Genomic DNA, 17,346 nt, shown 5'->3' on the forward strand with positions numbered 1-17,346 from the left:
ATGCTTTAGCGAGGTCTTGAGGTACAGTCTTCCAGGAAGAAGTCCTTCACCGTGTGGCTAGGACTGTGATTGTTGATGGGATCGAGCACCGCCCATGTGTCCTCGGCTCCTGCAGGCCACCTGTCATGGAAACCACCACACGCGCATGAAGGGCTATGCTGGCTCCTCTTTTCCCCGTTCCCTTCTCAGGACATTCACATCTATCGTGTCATTCACCACCACGCTCAAATTCTTCATGCTTTTCTTTTCTTTTCTTTTCAATTTTTTTTTTAAAGATTTTATTTATTTATTTGAGAGAGAGACAGTGAGAGAGAACATGAGCGAGGAGAAGGTCAGAGAGAGAAGCAGACTCCCTGTGGAGCTGGGAGCCTGATGCGGGACTTGATCCCGGGACTCCGGGATCATGACCCAAGCCGAAGACAGTCGTCCAACCAACTGAGCCATCCAGGCGTCCCTCTTCGTGCTTTTCTTTTCTAAGATAACAAAGGCTTGATTTTGCTGATTTCAAAAATGATCCCTACACTTTTATAAAGTATTCAAAGTTATTTAAAATATATATATATATATAAATTGTCACATTAATTCTCATCACCCAGAGGTGACCACTGTTCACATTTTAGTGACTCTTTTTGAGACATCTGTTTGCCCAGTAGTTATTTAACATAACCTCCCCCCCAGGTTGTTTTTTCTTTCTTTAATAATGAACTCTTAGAAATTCTGATAATAGCAGCAAAATGGAAATACATACTCACACACACACACAAAAAGTTACACATGACTTTGGGGGCTTCATATATTTACGGGAACCCATCTGAGGACCTCCTTGGGGCCAGGCCGTTAAGCAAACTTCTTTTTTCACTCCACAGTGTGTCCCAGACACCTTATTTCAATAAATATGGGTCTACATCATCATGTTTAATGGCTGCACAGCATTCTTCTGCATAAACATCTTATCATCATAGGACCAGTTCCCTCCTGGGTCTCAGCAGTCTCCTGCTTTGTGCTGTTCTAAACAGTGTGAACATTCTCTTACACTCATCTTTGCCACTTTTGTCACACATTCGTGCACATTTACGTTGTTACACGTGCTGTCTTACTGCCCTCCACACTGGTCTTCTCCTCTGGTCCCCACTCGGCTTGGAACTTTCTAAGCCCCAGTTGGTGTTCCTCTTGAACTCCTTCACCCCTGCTGTTGACTAGTTTTCCACCCAAGTTTCAGCTGCCCCAGACTCTTGAGGTGTAGGGTGAGGTCCTGTTTGGGTCTGAAACCTGGGAGGATTGTTTACTACTTCCTCCCCGGGGACTCTTCGTGAGTTGTAGACACTGATGAAGACCTAGGTTTGCTCTTCCTGAAAGAAGAGAAAAGAAGATCCTAATGGGAATAGCAGACGTATTGGTTAGGAGCATGGGATGTTGTAGGGATTAAATGACAATATATGCACACCGGGGGAACATGTCCTAAGTACAGTAGCTTCTCCTACTAGTAGAAATCGCCAAGCTTGAAGAGCACTGGAAAATTAAATAGCATTTGGTTGGCCACCACGTTCTCTGTGAAAGTCCTGTGTCTCCCATCACACTTCCAGTGTCTCAGTGACAGACCAAATTGTAATTGTTGAACATCTTACCTTGAAGAGTATAGTGTGATAGATTTCTCTCAGATACATGGAGAGTGAATTGATTTTACAAATTTTCGACATTGAAAAAATCTAAATCTGAGTAACTTGGAGATGGCTCAGATTTCTGGGCCTCAATCAGAACAAGTAAATGGGCAGGTGTCTTGAATTTTAAAGAGGTCTAGAAAATGGGAGTAAGTGATTAAAACTGTGTGCTTTTAAACCTGCAGGAGCGATAGTTGTTTTGCTTTTTCCTTTGCCTCCCTTGGATGCTGCTTTTTGGGGGGGGGCACATATGTCCATGTTTGATAGCGAGACTGAACGCTGACAGATGGAATGGAACGGGTAGGATGGTGGTAGGAGCCGCGGAGGCCTTGTTTTCCGAGCGATCGTCCCTCTGACACGTGCCGACTTGGGTTTCAGGTGCCATTACTGCAAGTCGTCCTGCCACGTGTCCTCCCTCCGCATCCCGTACGCCTGTAAGCTGCTTCTGCAGGAGCTGCAGTCCATGAACATCATCCCCCGCTTGAAACTGTCCAAATACAATGAGTAAAGATGGAAAAGGTCGGCATTTAAAGAGAACCACTGAGAGGTCCAACACGGTGGAAAACGGGATTGAGGACCACGTCTGCTTCTGTGACTGATTCCCTCGATGGCCCCCCTCAAGAAAGAAAGATGGAGATGCTTTCTTGCCCTGCAGACGGACGACGCGGCCTTGAGCCGCGGGCCCCGGGCTGTGGGAGACACGCCGCCCACACGGACCAGGATGCAGTCTCCTGTTTCTGGGCTGAATGTGCTTCACAAATGGACGTGACTTAAAAGAGAAGCAAACTTTTACTTATGTTCTGGTATCTTGAAATCTACTCATGAGAAAGATCTTCCTCCTTTAAAAGACATTTGGTGTTAAATGCCCCCATGGTGCCTTCCCTGGCTAACAAAACGCGAAGACTCTTTGGACACCGAAGGGTATGAAGAGTCTCTTTGAATGGTTGGTGTGGCCTGTGGCCCTTGTGGAGGTGGCTGACGGGAGCAGGGCGTGAAGGGAGAGAGCGGTGGGAAGCCGAGAACAGCGGATAAAGGGATGGCTTTCCTATCTGGTACTGTGAGATAGAATAAATTCCTACCATCTTAAGCAGGTTTACCAAGATGTCCTCTTTTCTTACAGACTTGATTGCTTCTCTTTTGAACCTCCACAGTCAAGCCATGTAATACTTGTTGTAGGATGTAATACGTGTTGAACATCTGAAAATAATTCCATGGTGCTTTGTGATTTTTTGTTTGTTTGTTTTGGTCCCTTCCATTCCTGCCAGGATGTTAGCTATGCATTTTCTTTTTAATCTGATGACCTTCTTCACTTTTAACTCTAATTTGCTCTTAATTGCTCTACCCTGAAGGCGGACAACGACTTGTATTAAGGATTGTCTGTAAAATAAGTCAGAAGAGCTTGGAGTAATGGTCTAAGGCTACAGTTCCAGCGTGTCGCGTTGATGTGTTTCACAGAACATCAGTAGGTATCAGACACCAACGAGAAGCAAACTCCAGTATGGAATAAGATTTAGAAACTGGATGTAACCAAGGTAAACGTACCAGGAACTTTTCAAAGCTTTTATTTACCAGGCTCCTATCCTGAGACTCCTCCAAAAGAGGGATGTTCGGGGAGCCAGGCTAGTCATTGCCTTGAGAACTCAACCTCAACATCATTTCATTTACTTCACAATAAAAAGCTCTAATTCAGAAGTAAAAGTCTAGACACTTAACAGGAAAAGCAGAAGGAATGAGGGACATAGCATAGGTGAACGGGCCTTCTCGGCCCTCACCACGTGTCTCCATTCATTTCAGGGGCTCGAAAGCTGTTAAAGAGGCAGAGGGGTTTAAATGCTGGATCTTTGGTTTTGCCAATTGTTCCTTCCTTTCTAGTTCTTAAAATTGATGGTGCCTTGGGAACGCTTGGGTGACTCAGTTCGTTGAGCATGCGACTCTGGATTTTGGCTCAGGTCATGATCTCGGTCGTAGGATCGAGCCCTGTGTCAGGCTCCATGCTGGGCGGGGAGTCTGCTCAAGATTCTCGTTCTTCCTCTCCCCCTTCCCTCCACCCCTCCTTCCCCCCACTTCACCACCACCCCCATTTTTGCACATGCTCTCGCTCTCCCTCAAAAAAAAAAAAATTGATGGGCCTAAGGATTGCACTACTGGACACTGTTCTGCACCATGTGAGCTATTCGAGGGATTTTGGCTATTTCCCATCACAGGACAACTCCACCGACTGGGGGAGGGGGACGGCCAGCGCACACTTGGAGGGCCGGTGTGGGAAGAAGCTATGAGACCTGCATCGTTGATCATTCTGTACCTGCCCTGTACTGAAGATAGAAAGAGAGCAGGACAGGGCCCCCACCCAGAGCTCTTAACCCAGTGAAGGAGCCAACAGTCAGGGCTAGGAATTCAGCCCGGCGGGGCTGAGGGAGCTCCTGAGGCACAGGTCACCTGTGCTTCGGAGACGTGGAAACACTTCACAAATGGGAATATTCCCTTTCTCCGGCTGTGGAAATGGAAGCACCTTGTGGCTGACCCCCAGGGCCACACCACTAATGAGGGAACAGCTTGGGCCTCGAGACCGACCGGGCTTCCTTACTCTAAGTGCTTTGTTTGGGCTCATCCATGATTGTATTTTTCATTCACCAAATGTGACTTTTTTTTTTCTTTTTAAACTCAAGTGCCCCTGAATGGTTGTGCTTCTTAAACATCTTTTTTTCAAAAGCCATTCCAGGCAATTCCGATTGTTTTGAGGAGAGTTGCCTATCCTTCTAGGAAATTCTCAGTTCTCTAAGTCAGCAAGATCTGGGAAGTGTGGGTTCCAAACTGTGACATCCTTAGAGGAAAAAATCATGTCAGGTCGATATTTCAGAAACCAGCAGATAGGACATTTGAATAGGGTTTGACTCCGAGAAACACTGTAAAATAAAGTGGCCAGAATTTCTGAGTTAGTCCTACAGTTTTATTTTGTCGAGTTATTTGTAAGTTCCTTGTTTTAACAGCTACCAATTAGATTTCTATTTTCAGTAATGACAGAGTAAACTTTTCAGGCCACCCTCGAAGCCCGTTTTCCCCCTCAAGGATTTGCCATGTTGGAAGTGGCACAAGGATGAGAGGCTGAAAAGCCACACCAAAGCCACTGAGAGGCCACAGCCCGACCTGAGCTTTGGCAGAGTCGGCGAGCTGGGGAGACAAAACTGTGAGCTCAGAGTTGCCAAGACACCAGAACGAGAAAGGCCAAGATCCCAAATAGAAAGAAAGCTCATTGAGGTGAGCCCAGCTTCTCCACCATTTTTACCCTTGGTTCGTCCGCTCAGGCTGTCACAACAGAACACCGCAGACTGGGTGGCTCACACAACAGCGTTATTTCCTCGCAGTTCTGCAGGCTTGAAATCCAAGATCCGGGTGCTGACAGGTTTGCTTTCTGGTGAGGACTCCGTTCCTTCCTGGCAGCAGACGGTCACCTTCCCACCATGTCCTCACACAGCCTTTCCTTGGTGTGTGCGAGGAAGGTGGGTGAGCGCTGCTGTCTCTTCCACTCCTTGAAAGGATGCCCGGCCTGTCAGATTAGGGCTCCTTGTAACCTCATTTAACACAAACTACCTCCCTTAAAGGCCCCATCTCTAAACAGTCACGTTGGAAGTTGGGGGCTTCATCATATGAGTTTTGGAGGGACACAGTTCAGACTGTAATACCCCTCAAGCATTTGGCAACTAGAGTAATGCACAGGTTGAAATGCTCGAAGTATCTGTTCAAGCTGAACGTACCTAGCAGGTCCACTCCTAGGTGTATGTAAGCCCACACAAGTGTACCCACACATGTCACCACTGCTTCTCACAGCATTATTTGTGGTGGCCCCAATTTATAAATACCCCTGCCCCTTAATAATAGGATAAATCTTGTTATGTTCACACCATGGAACACTGTAGACCGCGATGAAAAAATTTACACTATCATAGATCGATCTCACAACTATAATATTGGGTAAAAAGAAAAAGAAGAAACACAATACCTACTGTATTGGTTCCCTTTAAGTTCAAACATAGGCAAAACTAATCTTAAGATCTAAGAAGTCATGATAACTTTTCCCTGTGCAAAGTGGGTGGCTCATGACAGGGCCAGAAGGGTGTGCTGCTGGTATTTTGCGGGGTTGGGGGGGAGCTTGAGTTACTGGTTACATGGGTGTGTTTTTTTATGCAAATTCACTAGGCTGTATACACTCAGGATTTTTCATTTTTCTGAGTATGTTATACATTGAGTTTTTTAAAAAGGATACGGGTTCTAAACCAGTGTTTCTCTCTTCACTGAGTACCTCTGTCACCCCAGGTAGAATATTCTGTCTTTGCTCTAGTTGTTCTCTCATCTTCAAAATGGGAGTGATAACTGTGCTTGCACCTAGGGCTGTTTTTAAGACTCAGTGAGATGACACAACTAAACGGCTCAGCACAGTGCCCGGCCCCCAACAGGTGTTCACCAACGTTTGTCATGCTTTTGTTGCTAATACCATTCTCCTGCCAGCACCTCGAGAACGGGCCTTACCCTCGGCCGCTTCGCTGGGAAAGAGGACAGGCAGGCGCTGAGCTTGCTTTGGAAGGAGTTCGGAAACTAGGACCACGTGCAGAAACTGCAGGGCTTTGCACAGGCTGTTATTCGAGAAAGCCGCCTTGCTCGGCGGTGATAGGAAAGCAGGAGGGTGGGAGGATTAGAGAACGCACTTCCCCAGAACAGCCATTTACCACAGACATCAAAGCGAGGCCTGTCGTCGGCACGGGAGTCCCAGAATAGCTTCATGGAGCCCTCAGAACCGGTTCTCAAAACGCTTCCATGTGGTGAGAGTCAAGAAAAGGGTTTAAAAAAAGAAAAGAGAAGAAAAAGGCCTTGATTGGGTGCTACATAATGGGATAGTTTTCAGCTGCTTTGGAGCATTTGGGGCCAACACCTTTATTTGCAGTAATGAGTCACATGAGAATGAGCACGTTAGAGCTGGTGGCTGGGCCCATCCGCCCCTCGGCCGGCAGAGTAACAGAGAAGCCAGTTTCGGAGAGACCTGTAAATAATTTGTGAAACGGATGGTCGGAAAAGTGACTTGTAAAAGTAGCACCTCTTTACCGTCCATATTTACTCCATATGTTCTTGAAAACAGTTTATTTCATTTGCTGAGCAAAACTTGGAGTTTTACTACATCGGTCCTGCAGGGCCAAGGCTGGTGGGAAATTAGAGTCAAGCTTTAAGTTTAGGCCATTTTCGAATGGAAGGGGGAAAAAAAAAAAAACTGGTGGCAATCCGGAAGTGTATACTGTTCGTTGCCAAGACCAAGCTACCAATTTGGATCTCAGACATGGGCCCCAGGAGCAATTAAGAGATTTGCTTCAGCAAATCAGATTCACTGTGACCAGGATGTCATGGCAGAAGGTTTCAGAACAACCCAAAACTCCCATTTTCCCTCCCAAGTCTCAAATCTCGGACCGTGGTCAAAGGAGTTAAAGTATTTTTCAAGTCCAGGTATTAGCCCTCGTTCCATGTGCAATAAATTTTAAGTCTGGTTAACTCCCAATCATTCATGTTATTGGAGGCAAGGAACAGTTTGTATAAATTAAAACATGATGGATCCACATTCTTTCGTATTGGATGCGGCGGTGAAGTTTACATTCACGTTCTGAACAGAACGTGAGTGAAGGTTTGGTTCACTGTACGAGAAACAGGGACGTCCACGAGTCACGTCTCTGAAGAACCCGGAATGAGAATGTCCTCTGCAGTTTAAAGAATGATGACAGATCTTGGAGGGTCGGGTAGCCTAGCAACGGGGGCGCTCTAGGCCAGTGGCTCTCCGAGTGTGGTTCGTGGGGGCGGCAGCATCAGCATCACCTGGGAACTTATGAGAAATTTGGGTACAACCAGCTGTCTGTGTATTAACAGGTCCAATGCAGCCTACAAGCTAAGCCCCCCCCCCCCCCGGTTGTAAGCTACACGAAGAGCTTTGGGATCCCATCCTGTCTCAGAGCCAAGCGTTGGATTTTTAGGGGTGCCAGAGAACCCACCTCTTGGGAACTGACCGCTCACTTCCCTCTTTCTTGCCGGCGTTACACTCCTCTATAAGCACTAGCTTGTGCTGGACTGCTCCCCCTGCAGGTTCCAGCCGCACCCCTGCTCCTCCCCGACCTCTGCCCCGGCCAGTTGGAGAGTCTACACAGAGGACGCTGCCATCAAAGGCAAGATTTATACCGGAAAAGCTCCTCTCCAGCTGCTGCTCACTTGTGCTGACCAGGTTCTGGCTCTGGCCTTGAGCTTTCTGTTCTCTCCTGTGGCTTTCCGCCCCTCCCGCTGCCTGCCAGTCCCACAGAGACCACCCCTATCCAGAGTGGCCCTTCTAGAATCACGCTTCGGAAAGCTCCAATGTCGGTCTCCCGGCTGGTCATTTCGGTCTGCCCTCGCAGGTCCTCGCAGGGAGAGCACGGTCGCCTCTTCCAAAGCCAAGCAGAGTCAGCAGAGATGCCCTCGGTGCTGCAAGGCTTCCTTAGGGCCTGTGGAGGTGGCCCGGCGCTGTGCTTTTCAAACTCTTTCCACCTGCTCTGCCTACAAGGGTCGGGGAGCCCCCACACTGACTTACCTGCTCTCCCGACAAAGAATGGTGGAAGTGTCATCAGCAGAGAGACGGAAGCCACCTTGCCCTTTCTGTGTTGTGTGCCCTGGTCTGGCACTGGAAGGCCCAAGTCTTCCCCTAACAGCAGGAGTCTCGTCTTCAGCGTTCAGGAGCGGTGTAACCTCCCCACCTGCCTCGTCTAACCCCATGCCAGCCCGTAGGGCTAAGAACAGTACCTCCCTGTAGGTTTGCTGGGATAAGTCCTGAGCGAGCGCAGGTGAATGGTGCTTTAGAATGGAGAACACTGCCTGCCCTGAGGAAAGGTTAGCTTTCCTCCCCTGCTATCTGTAAGCCTCAAACTAAACCAGAGTTCCTCACTCTCAGCTCTGTTACCATCTTGAGCCGAATAATATTTTTGTGTAGAATGCTGTCCCATGTACCATGGGCTGTTGAACAGCATCCCCGGCCTCCCCCACTAAATGCCAGGAACATGCCCCAGCCGCGACAAGAGCGTCTCCAGACACTGCCGCACGTCTCCTGTGACAGAACCACGGAACTGGACGATGCTAACAAGAGTGGTGTAAACTACAAAGCCAACAAGAACCATTCCAGCTTTGCTTTTGGGTTTAGTGCTATGAATTGGTTCCCAGGAAATGGACAGCTGCCGTGCTTCTGGGTAATTGAGTGACTCACGTTAGCATGGCCCAGCCCTTGCTTTCTCTTCAACGCACCGGCTGTGAGTGGCTGAGAGACAATTGACGTCAGCCATATCGGTCATCAGGTGAAATAAGTTTCGTTCTCTATTGCAAAATGTGCTTTTGTATGTCTGATGATAATGTTACAATGATTAAAAAATAAGGTCGTAATCATCTCCATTTTTATCCACATTTGCCCACAGCCTGATGTTTTAGATCGGACCTTTTTCTTTTCCTCAAAGATGCTCCCTGATTTTCATCATTTACCAAATCAAACCTCGGCTGTGCACCTGTCCACCTGCCTGCCATGTGGCGGGCACTGTTCTGCCCTCAGTCCACCCCAAAGCCAGAGACTGCCATCCCTTTGAATGGGGCACGACAGCCCCAGAAGTCAGGCCATAACCCCCTCCTAGCAAGCTTGAAGGTGAGCAGTAGGGTCCCCAGAGCAGCTTTCTCAGCAGCAGCAACTGTCTTTCTGAGTTACTGGACAGTTTCCTTCCCCATTACTCTGGGTCCTGCATACTCCAAGTAGGTCTACAATCTGTCAGGACCTGAAATAGAACAACGCTGGTCCAGAAAATGCAACAGAAGGCTGTTAGTGATTCGTTACCTGCTCCGCCTGCAGGGAGAATTGCTCTGATTACTTAGTCAGTGTCAGATGTTACAAAAATCTAGGACTAATATTTGTAGAGATTGAGACAGGCACAGTTCTGAGAGTACAGATGCTGTAGGACCTTTGAAATAAAGTCAGGGAGGCAAATACCCGTACATGTGCTTCTAGTCTGTGTCTGGATCCCCTTAGGCTGTTCCCTCATTACGCAAGGCAGGCTACTCAGCTAAACCTGAATTTGGCCTCAGACCCTTGAGCCCCCAGCTCAGCCTGCCATTGCCCATCAATTAGGAGGCAAGAGCATGCGGGGATCAAGAGAGAGGACTGCAGCCAGACCGCCTACCTTCAAATCCCGCTCCACCTTCTCCTAGTTGTATGATCTGGGGCGTTGTGTTTCGCTTCAGTTTCCTCCCTGTAAAAATGAGGCACTCGTAGTACCTACTCATAGGGCTAATGGCACCAATGCATGTGACCCGCATAATAAGTGCTCAGCTATGATGTGTGTTGCAACGGAGACTGAGTTGAAGGGCGAGGCTGACTGAGGGTGCAGCCATGGGCACTCCCGGAAAAGGAACCGCTGATTTACCTCGCACTGGGTTAGGAGCTCAGTCTCCACCTGGAGAGGCAATGCAAGGCATGCACAGGGCATCGGCAGCCTTCCCGTCCGGCGTCCCCACTCCCTCCAGTTACCAGATCGTGTCTATACCCTTAGATTCAGCCGTGTGCACTGAACTTCCCGCCAGCGAACCCCCAAGTAAGAATCCGATGACCTCCATAAGAAAGAATTCGTGTATGAAGGAATCTTTGGCTTATGTGCAAAGGAAAAAGTCTCCCTCGGAAAAATACAGGCCTTACACATTTCGCAGACCCTCGTGTCCACAGAAACAGTCACTGGCAATTAGGTAGCCGCTGAAAGATCAGAGGCAGGAGCCCGCACATGAAACACAGGCAGCGCCTGAAGATCGCCGCCTTCTTTCTGAGTTATGGGCGGCCAAGGTTGCCTCCCCCTGGGCCCAATATGCTCTGAGCTTTTCCTGCTGTGGACAGAGGCCCCGGGGACTTTTATGCACCCCAGTTTTCATGCAGCTTACTGATCCCTTTTTCACATGAATGAAAAACGCCTTTGATTTTGAATACTCATGTCTGTTTTGTGTAACACTTAACTGATGTGCCAGAATCATTCTGTACCTTAAAGGGGGTCTTGCGCTGGGTTATTAAAATCAGTCCTTCTGTGAAGAGTCACTTTGTTCACTTAAAGGATAACCGCCCTGCCTTTCTTAATGATGCTCATCTCGTTAAACCTGGATTAGAGAAGAGAGAGGCAAGCAAGCCAGCAGTCGGAACACGGCCAGAGCCCATCGATGAGTTGGTCCAGCCACAGAAGAGGCTTCAAAGAAATATTGTCTGCTGATCAGCTGGGCTGGAGGCCTCTGAGCCTTTCAGCCCTGCTCTCTCTCGGGAGCCCTGCTTTAGAGCATTCATTCCAGTTATAGTCCTGATAAGCCAATAGAGACCTTGACCCAATGGGTCCACTTCATTTGCTCAGATGGCATAATGTGCTGTTTCATCATCTGTGGAATTCCCCATCGCTGGAGAGATCCGTGAAGATAAACCATTCATCCATTCAACCAGCGTTCTCTGTTTCCTTTAGGTGCAGGGCATTGCAAGTCCTGGGAATGAAGTCATGAGTCAGATGCTCAAAATTGGGAGGGAAGCCAGAGAAGCTACAGTACAAGGGGTCGAGGCTTCCACTCATATATGTAGCTGTGGCAAGTTCAACTACATGTTCAGCACTGGAAAACAAGAGGAAGGTAGTATTTAAACGAAGCTGACAAGTCTGCTCTCATCTCTGCTCTCATTGTTGAGTCTCGACGAAGTGGAGTGTCATCTGCTGTCTGCTTCTGCCCCTCACAGTATGAGATTCTCTGCTGTAGTGTGAGTCTCTAGAGTTAAGAAGACTGTAGGTGGTGGCTTTGTATTTTGTATATTATGGACCCTAAATTTAAGACACCGTCCTGTTGGGGGCTCAGCCAAAGAGCCAACTGTTCCAATGCTGAGTGGCTTAAGGTGTCTTCAAGGATAATTTTAACTTTATGGGGTTTTCACTTTAAATGCTGATAGTAGAAGCTGCTCCCCAGTGAGACCAGATTCCTTTATCATAACCACAGAAGGGGAGCCAGGCTGTGACATCACAAAATGGAAGCTTCCGAGCAGTCAGGATACCCTTCCCAGAGGAGGCAACTGCCAGAGCTGGTTTTGGAAGAATGAATGGACATTAGCCAATGGAAGGAAAACCTGAGTGGAATTGGTGGGGAGGAGGAGGATGACGGTGATGATGACGACAGCAGGTGGAGAAAGCAAAGAAGTACAAGTGACAGGACTCTAGGAAGTCAGAGAAAGAAAGGAATCAAGGAGGAGCTCCGAAGTCACAGCTTGGACACCCAAGTAGCAAACTAAGTAAACCAAGTCGAGCAGCAGACCAAAAGTCAGTGGTAGAGGGACAACGATGTGCTCCGTTTGGAGTAGGCTGAGTTGGGTGCCTGTGGGACACCTGAGTCAACAGCACGCCTGGAGATGAGAGGAGCTGCCAAGGCAGACTGGGAATTCACCAGTGATGGAGGGCCCTGGAATGAGTGTGACATCCGCTCCAGAGACGTACAGAAGGAAGAGGACCAGAGATGGAACCTCAGAGACACCAACATGCATGGATGGGCATGGAGAGCAGCAGAAATAAAGAAAGCCCAAAACAAAAGTGTCCAGCAACCCAAAGAAGGATGGATTTTGAAACGGGAGTGGGGATCATGAGTAGGGCACTGGGGAGATAGGAAGAAGATCAGGAAGAGGAAGTCTGAAGGCATCCTAGGGATATCTAAGCTATGACAGCAGATTCAAGGGCATGAAGGAGCTAGACATTTGCAGAGGTGGAGGGTGAGTGGAAGGTAGCAATTCAATAGGGTGCCACGGAGCTCCTAGTCTCCCTCCTACTTAGTGGTTCACAGGGGCCAACACCAAGGGAACACTCTGGCATCTGAGGAGCCTCTTATATGTTTCAATACCCTTTCCCAGAGTTCTTTCTCCATCAATCTGCCTGAAACCCCTACCATCGGACTCCTGCAGGCAGGTCTCTGGGAGAATACATTAATTAACTAATGAACACGCTGATCAGTGTCATGACAAGAGATTAGCTCACCTATATTCTCAGGTCCCTAAGGGGATGCACAGAGATCAAAAGAAGTGGATGAGGCCAGTGAGAGAGGAACAAAGTGGGCAGACTCAGCTTGAGGTCTCTTTCCCCTACCCCATTCCACCACCACGCCCATAGTGGGGCTCTTGGATTCATGATCAAAAGGGACAAGGAGGGTGATATGAGAACCTGATGTTCTCCTCACAGGTTTGACAGTTTTGAGTTTGACAAACTTGATCAATCTTGCTAGTGAAGGAAATTAGATTGAGTACCTACTATGGGCTAGCCCCTTTGTATAAACTATGCCACCACCCAACTCTGCTAGGTGGGCATTATTTCCCCCATTTTATTCCCTCTAACCAGATGTGACGGGAAAGGTGTCTTAATACCAATTAGTATTCTAGACTTTTTTCTATATATAGTTATACAAGTGCACACACACGTACACATGCATGCACAATCTCTTTTTTGAACTTTAATCATGGAAAATTCCAAATATTTATAAGACTAGAGAGAAGAGCATAGTGGTCTCCATGTACCCATCACTCAATTTAAACAATTATCAACTCATTACTGATCTTGTATCTGTAACCCCAACCACTTTCCCCACCTAGGTTATTGTGAAGCAAATTACAGATTTACAAGTATCATTTCACCCATAAATGCTTCAGTATGAACCACTAAAAGGACTCTTTTTAAAAACTATAACCATGGTACCATTGTCACACTCAATTATAGGTAAAAATAACCTCTCATTATCAGTAAATATCCAGTTAGTGTTCAGATCTCCCAATAGTCTCATAAACATTTTTCCCAGGTGTTTCAGTTGGAATCCAAGTAATTGACATTAGTTAATAGGTCTTTTAAGTCTCCTGGAATGTGTACTAGTCCTGATGATCTCCCATGTACCTATCTCTTTTTTTAAGTTGCAATTTATTTGTTGAAGAGCTGGGACATTCATCTTCTAGTTTCCCATAATCTGGACTTTGCTGACTGTATTTCCTTAGTATTATTTATCATGTTTCTCTGTCCTCTGTATCTTCTGTCAGTTTGCATTAGATAGAAAGTCTTCATTGGATTCAAGGTTATTTTTGTAAGAGGACTCATTTATAGGTGGTTGTAGTCTTCCAGTGGGAGGCATGTACGTCTTGTCTCTCTTTCTGTGATGTCAGCAGCCATGGGTGCTCCAAGCTCCATTCCTTCCATTGAAGTTTTGGAATGGTGATATTACTGATTCTATCACTTCCTCATTTATTAGCTAGGATACACCCATTTAGAGGACCCCCCCTTCATCAACCATTCTGCTACTTAGCGGTATATTTCATTTAGTAAGGACTGGATATGTGCTTGATTCTTTTCCTTTACTTACCAGTTTTCAAAATTTGAAAGCATCCTTTCAGTGAGACCAATGAGATCTCTATGAGGGGACTCAATGAGGTTTTTTGGGGGGATATTATTATGATTAAACATGTTTCATAGGTCCCAACCCATTGTCATTACTATCTTTCTGATGCTCCTTGTGTCCCATCTTTGGCCAAGAGAAACTATTCACATCAGCTCCTGAGTCTTTTTGATACAAACCCAGTAGCCCTTGAAAAATTGGTTGCTTTCTCCATAATGTTCCAGTCTCCGAATGTACATTTCCTGTCCAAGGACTGGACTGAACAATTTCTCCAAGGAGCACGGGTTTTCTGTGTGTGTGTGAGGAATGATATTTCAAGACCACAATCCAGGTGTTAGGAACACTGATTATTACTAAGCAGGTAATTGTTTCTAGGTCTTTTTGCTAGTTAACATTAAGACCAATGAGAGAAAGAAGGGGGAATGGGGGAGAGAGAAAGGAAGGAAGATAAAGTGTATCACAAGTTCCTGGGAATGCTTTCAATTCAGGACTACAAGGTTTTCTTAATTTCATCAATCTGGCAACTATTTCCATACCAAACTCCCAGTACCCAGCTTTTAACAACATCAGTGTAATAACTCACTATCCCAGAATGCATGCACCACAGTCTCTGAATAGCAAAACCAACACCAACACGATTACTGAAGAGAGTTTAATGTTCTTGTGGTCTTAGAGTTCTTTATACAGTCTATCTCACTAGGAATATAGAGTTGAATTACTAGTTGAACAGTAATTTAGAATTGTTCTCTCTGAGGTTTCCACTGATAGCATATAAAGTTAGTTTCGTAATTTCATTTGGTTTTGGGTTTTAGGGATTTTTAATTTAATTTTGTGTTATATGAAGTCTAGCTTCTATCCCTATTCTCTATAGGTAACAATTTAAATTTTTTACGTTTATATTTTCATTGTTTTTAAAATATATCCTCTCCTCCTCCAGAAACAAACATACTACATACACTTTTCCAACATGATTTTTTCAGACACGTTATATCCATGAGACCCTTCCATAATATTTGTGGAACAAATGGGTCTGTCAGTGAGACCAGATACTACATGCTATTCTGTAGCTTGCCTTTTATCACCTCATACTCCAGGAGCTGTTTCCCCCTCCCCAGTGCTCTGGAAATACCATCTGATGCCCACCAGCTTTGCGGGAAGATCCCCATGGCAAGGCTTTTTGGACTTTTGGCTTCATCCATCAGTGAAATACTACACGTATGTAGTCTACCAATTTTAGGCTGCATTCCACAGAGTTTCAATACATTTTGTAAGTAATAAAAACAGTATTTTAAATTATTCCCACTTATAATAAATCTATGAAAGGGATGATGTTCGCCATTTTTTACCCAGGATTTATATGTAACTTGATGGTGAATGGCTGGAGACCTAGGCAAGTGTCTCCATGAGTCCTGTCTTGTTTTTTATTCCCTCAACTATTACATTTCACTCAGAAAATTTTAACTCACATGTATTTGGTAGTTCTAATTGTTCTGGATGCTCATGTGGAAAGTGCCTTAAACCACTTCAAAACTTAGCAGCTTAAAACAGTAATTCATTTCTCATGATGCTGTGGGTCAGGAACACATGCAGGCTTGGCCACGCAGTTCTTCGGCTCCATGCCATATGCGTCCAGCTGGTGGCTGGGCTGGGCTGGGCTAGAGGGCCCAAGAAGGCCTCATTCACATGTCTGTAGGGGAAGTTAGGAGTGAAGCTTTGGGGCCAGAGGGCCCGGGTTTGAAACCCAGCTCTGCCACTTGTCACTACACATGTGGACTGTTGGATAGGTAACCAGAGTCAACCGGTCATGGACCACGTTCTGAGAACTCCTGACACTCCACATGACTTGCTCTAAGAGTCCTTGGAATTGCTTGATGGGGAGCGGTTGGAAGGCAGGAGTGAGGCTGAGGCCCAACTCATAAACTTCTCAAAGGTATCTGTGACCACAAAAATTATTGAACTAATGATATAAAGAAAGCATGCCTTTGTTACATTCTGAATTGGTAGGGGGCTCCTGAATGAGAACATACCAGAGATTATTATGTTGTGTTGTAAAAGAAAGTTAAAATTGGATGCTTTGGGGTTCTCTGTCTTTTTTTTTTTTTTCTTTTTGACTAAGGTCCCAAGGTGAGACTTCCTAATTTGAGGTACTAGACACCCTAGGTGGGGCATGCGGAGATGAAGCCTCTTCTGTCAACATCAAGAATCACCCACCTCTGCTCACAAAGGGAGGTGGTTAGAGAGGCCAGAGGGGAAGATTTCTTTGGAGAGAGGAATTGGATTGTTGTGGCATTTTCCCTTCCCCTCACTTATGAGGGACTTGTGGGGAGCCTAATTCTTTCCTCCCTTTAAAGAAGGTTGGATCTGAAGCTTGACACATGCCTAAGAAAGCAAAAGTGAGAGGCTGAGGGCATGGGACCAAGGAAGTATAGAGGGACAGGGCTGTTCACATTCACAAATCACAGGGACAAGGCTGCATGAGTTTCCCGAAGGATCTGCTGGACTCACAGGAGTGAGGCTGCCTCGCACAATTACTGGGGGACTCCAGGCAAGAGAACAGCTTCCAGATATTATGCAACTTCACGAAAGTCAGAGTAGGACTATATTAGTTAGGATTTAGCTTGATGCAAGTCAGGAAAAAACCCACAATAGCAAGACGAGAAAGAAGTTAGTTTCTCTCAAACAAGACTTAAAGGAGGAAGTTAATTTCTTTCAGGTAAATGTAACCAGGCCAGAGCTGATATGGTGGTTCCCAAATCATCAGCAATCCAGGATCCTTTTGTCTTGTTCTGCTACACTCAACACATAGCTTATACCAGAGGACCCGACATGACTTTTGTCTGTCCATCCCTTCTGCATTGCATCCAGCTGGGAGGAAGGAGAAAAGTAGTCTCCCCAGATCTGAGGACAATTCCCAGAAATTGCACATAAGACTCTCACATACCACTGGTGAGAACATGGTTGTTACAGGCCACGTCCAGCTATGAGGCAGGCTGGGAAATTTCATTATGCCAATTTGTCATGTGTTCGGCTGGCTGGGGACTCTGCTTCTGAGCAAAGAGGGTAAAATTGCTGCTGGGAAGTAATTAGTAGTCTCTATCACATTGGTAGACTGCCCACAGTTGAGAATTGAGTTGCAAGAGACTGGGCATAAGAGAGGCATTACCCAGGTCAAAAGGAATTACAGGAAGCTCCCAGCAAGGGCATCGCCAAACACATTCTCATTGTGCCTCAT

The 17,346-nt window shown here is 46.4% G+C and overlaps 1 protein-coding gene across 4 annotated transcripts in view; it reads left to right on the plus strand.

Annotated features, from left to right (window-relative positions):
* POLR3B (RNA polymerase III subunit B) overlaps positions 1-17,346 on the plus strand; it is a 132,778-nt gene that overhangs the window by 103,064 nt on the left and 12,368 nt on the right. For 2 of the 4 annotated variants that reach the window (XM_047741195.1, XM_047741196.1), the window contains exon 28: positions 2,037-2,883. The exons of the other annotated variants lie outside the window; for them this stretch is intronic. In XM_047741195.1, coding sequence (XP_047597151.1) covers positions 2,037-2,166 — 130 coding nt within the window. In that variant the 3' untranslated portion in view covers positions 2,167-2,883. Of the gene's footprint in view, positions 1-2,036; positions 2,884-17,346 lie in introns of those variants that run through there. 4 annotated transcript variants of the gene reach the window in all.

This window comes from Lutra lutra, chromosome 8 (genome assembly GCF_902655055.1).
Source record: "Lutra lutra chromosome 8, mLutLut1.2, whole genome shotgun sequence".
Taxonomy (NCBI): Eukaryota; Metazoa; Chordata; class Mammalia; order Carnivora; family Mustelidae; genus Lutra; species Lutra lutra.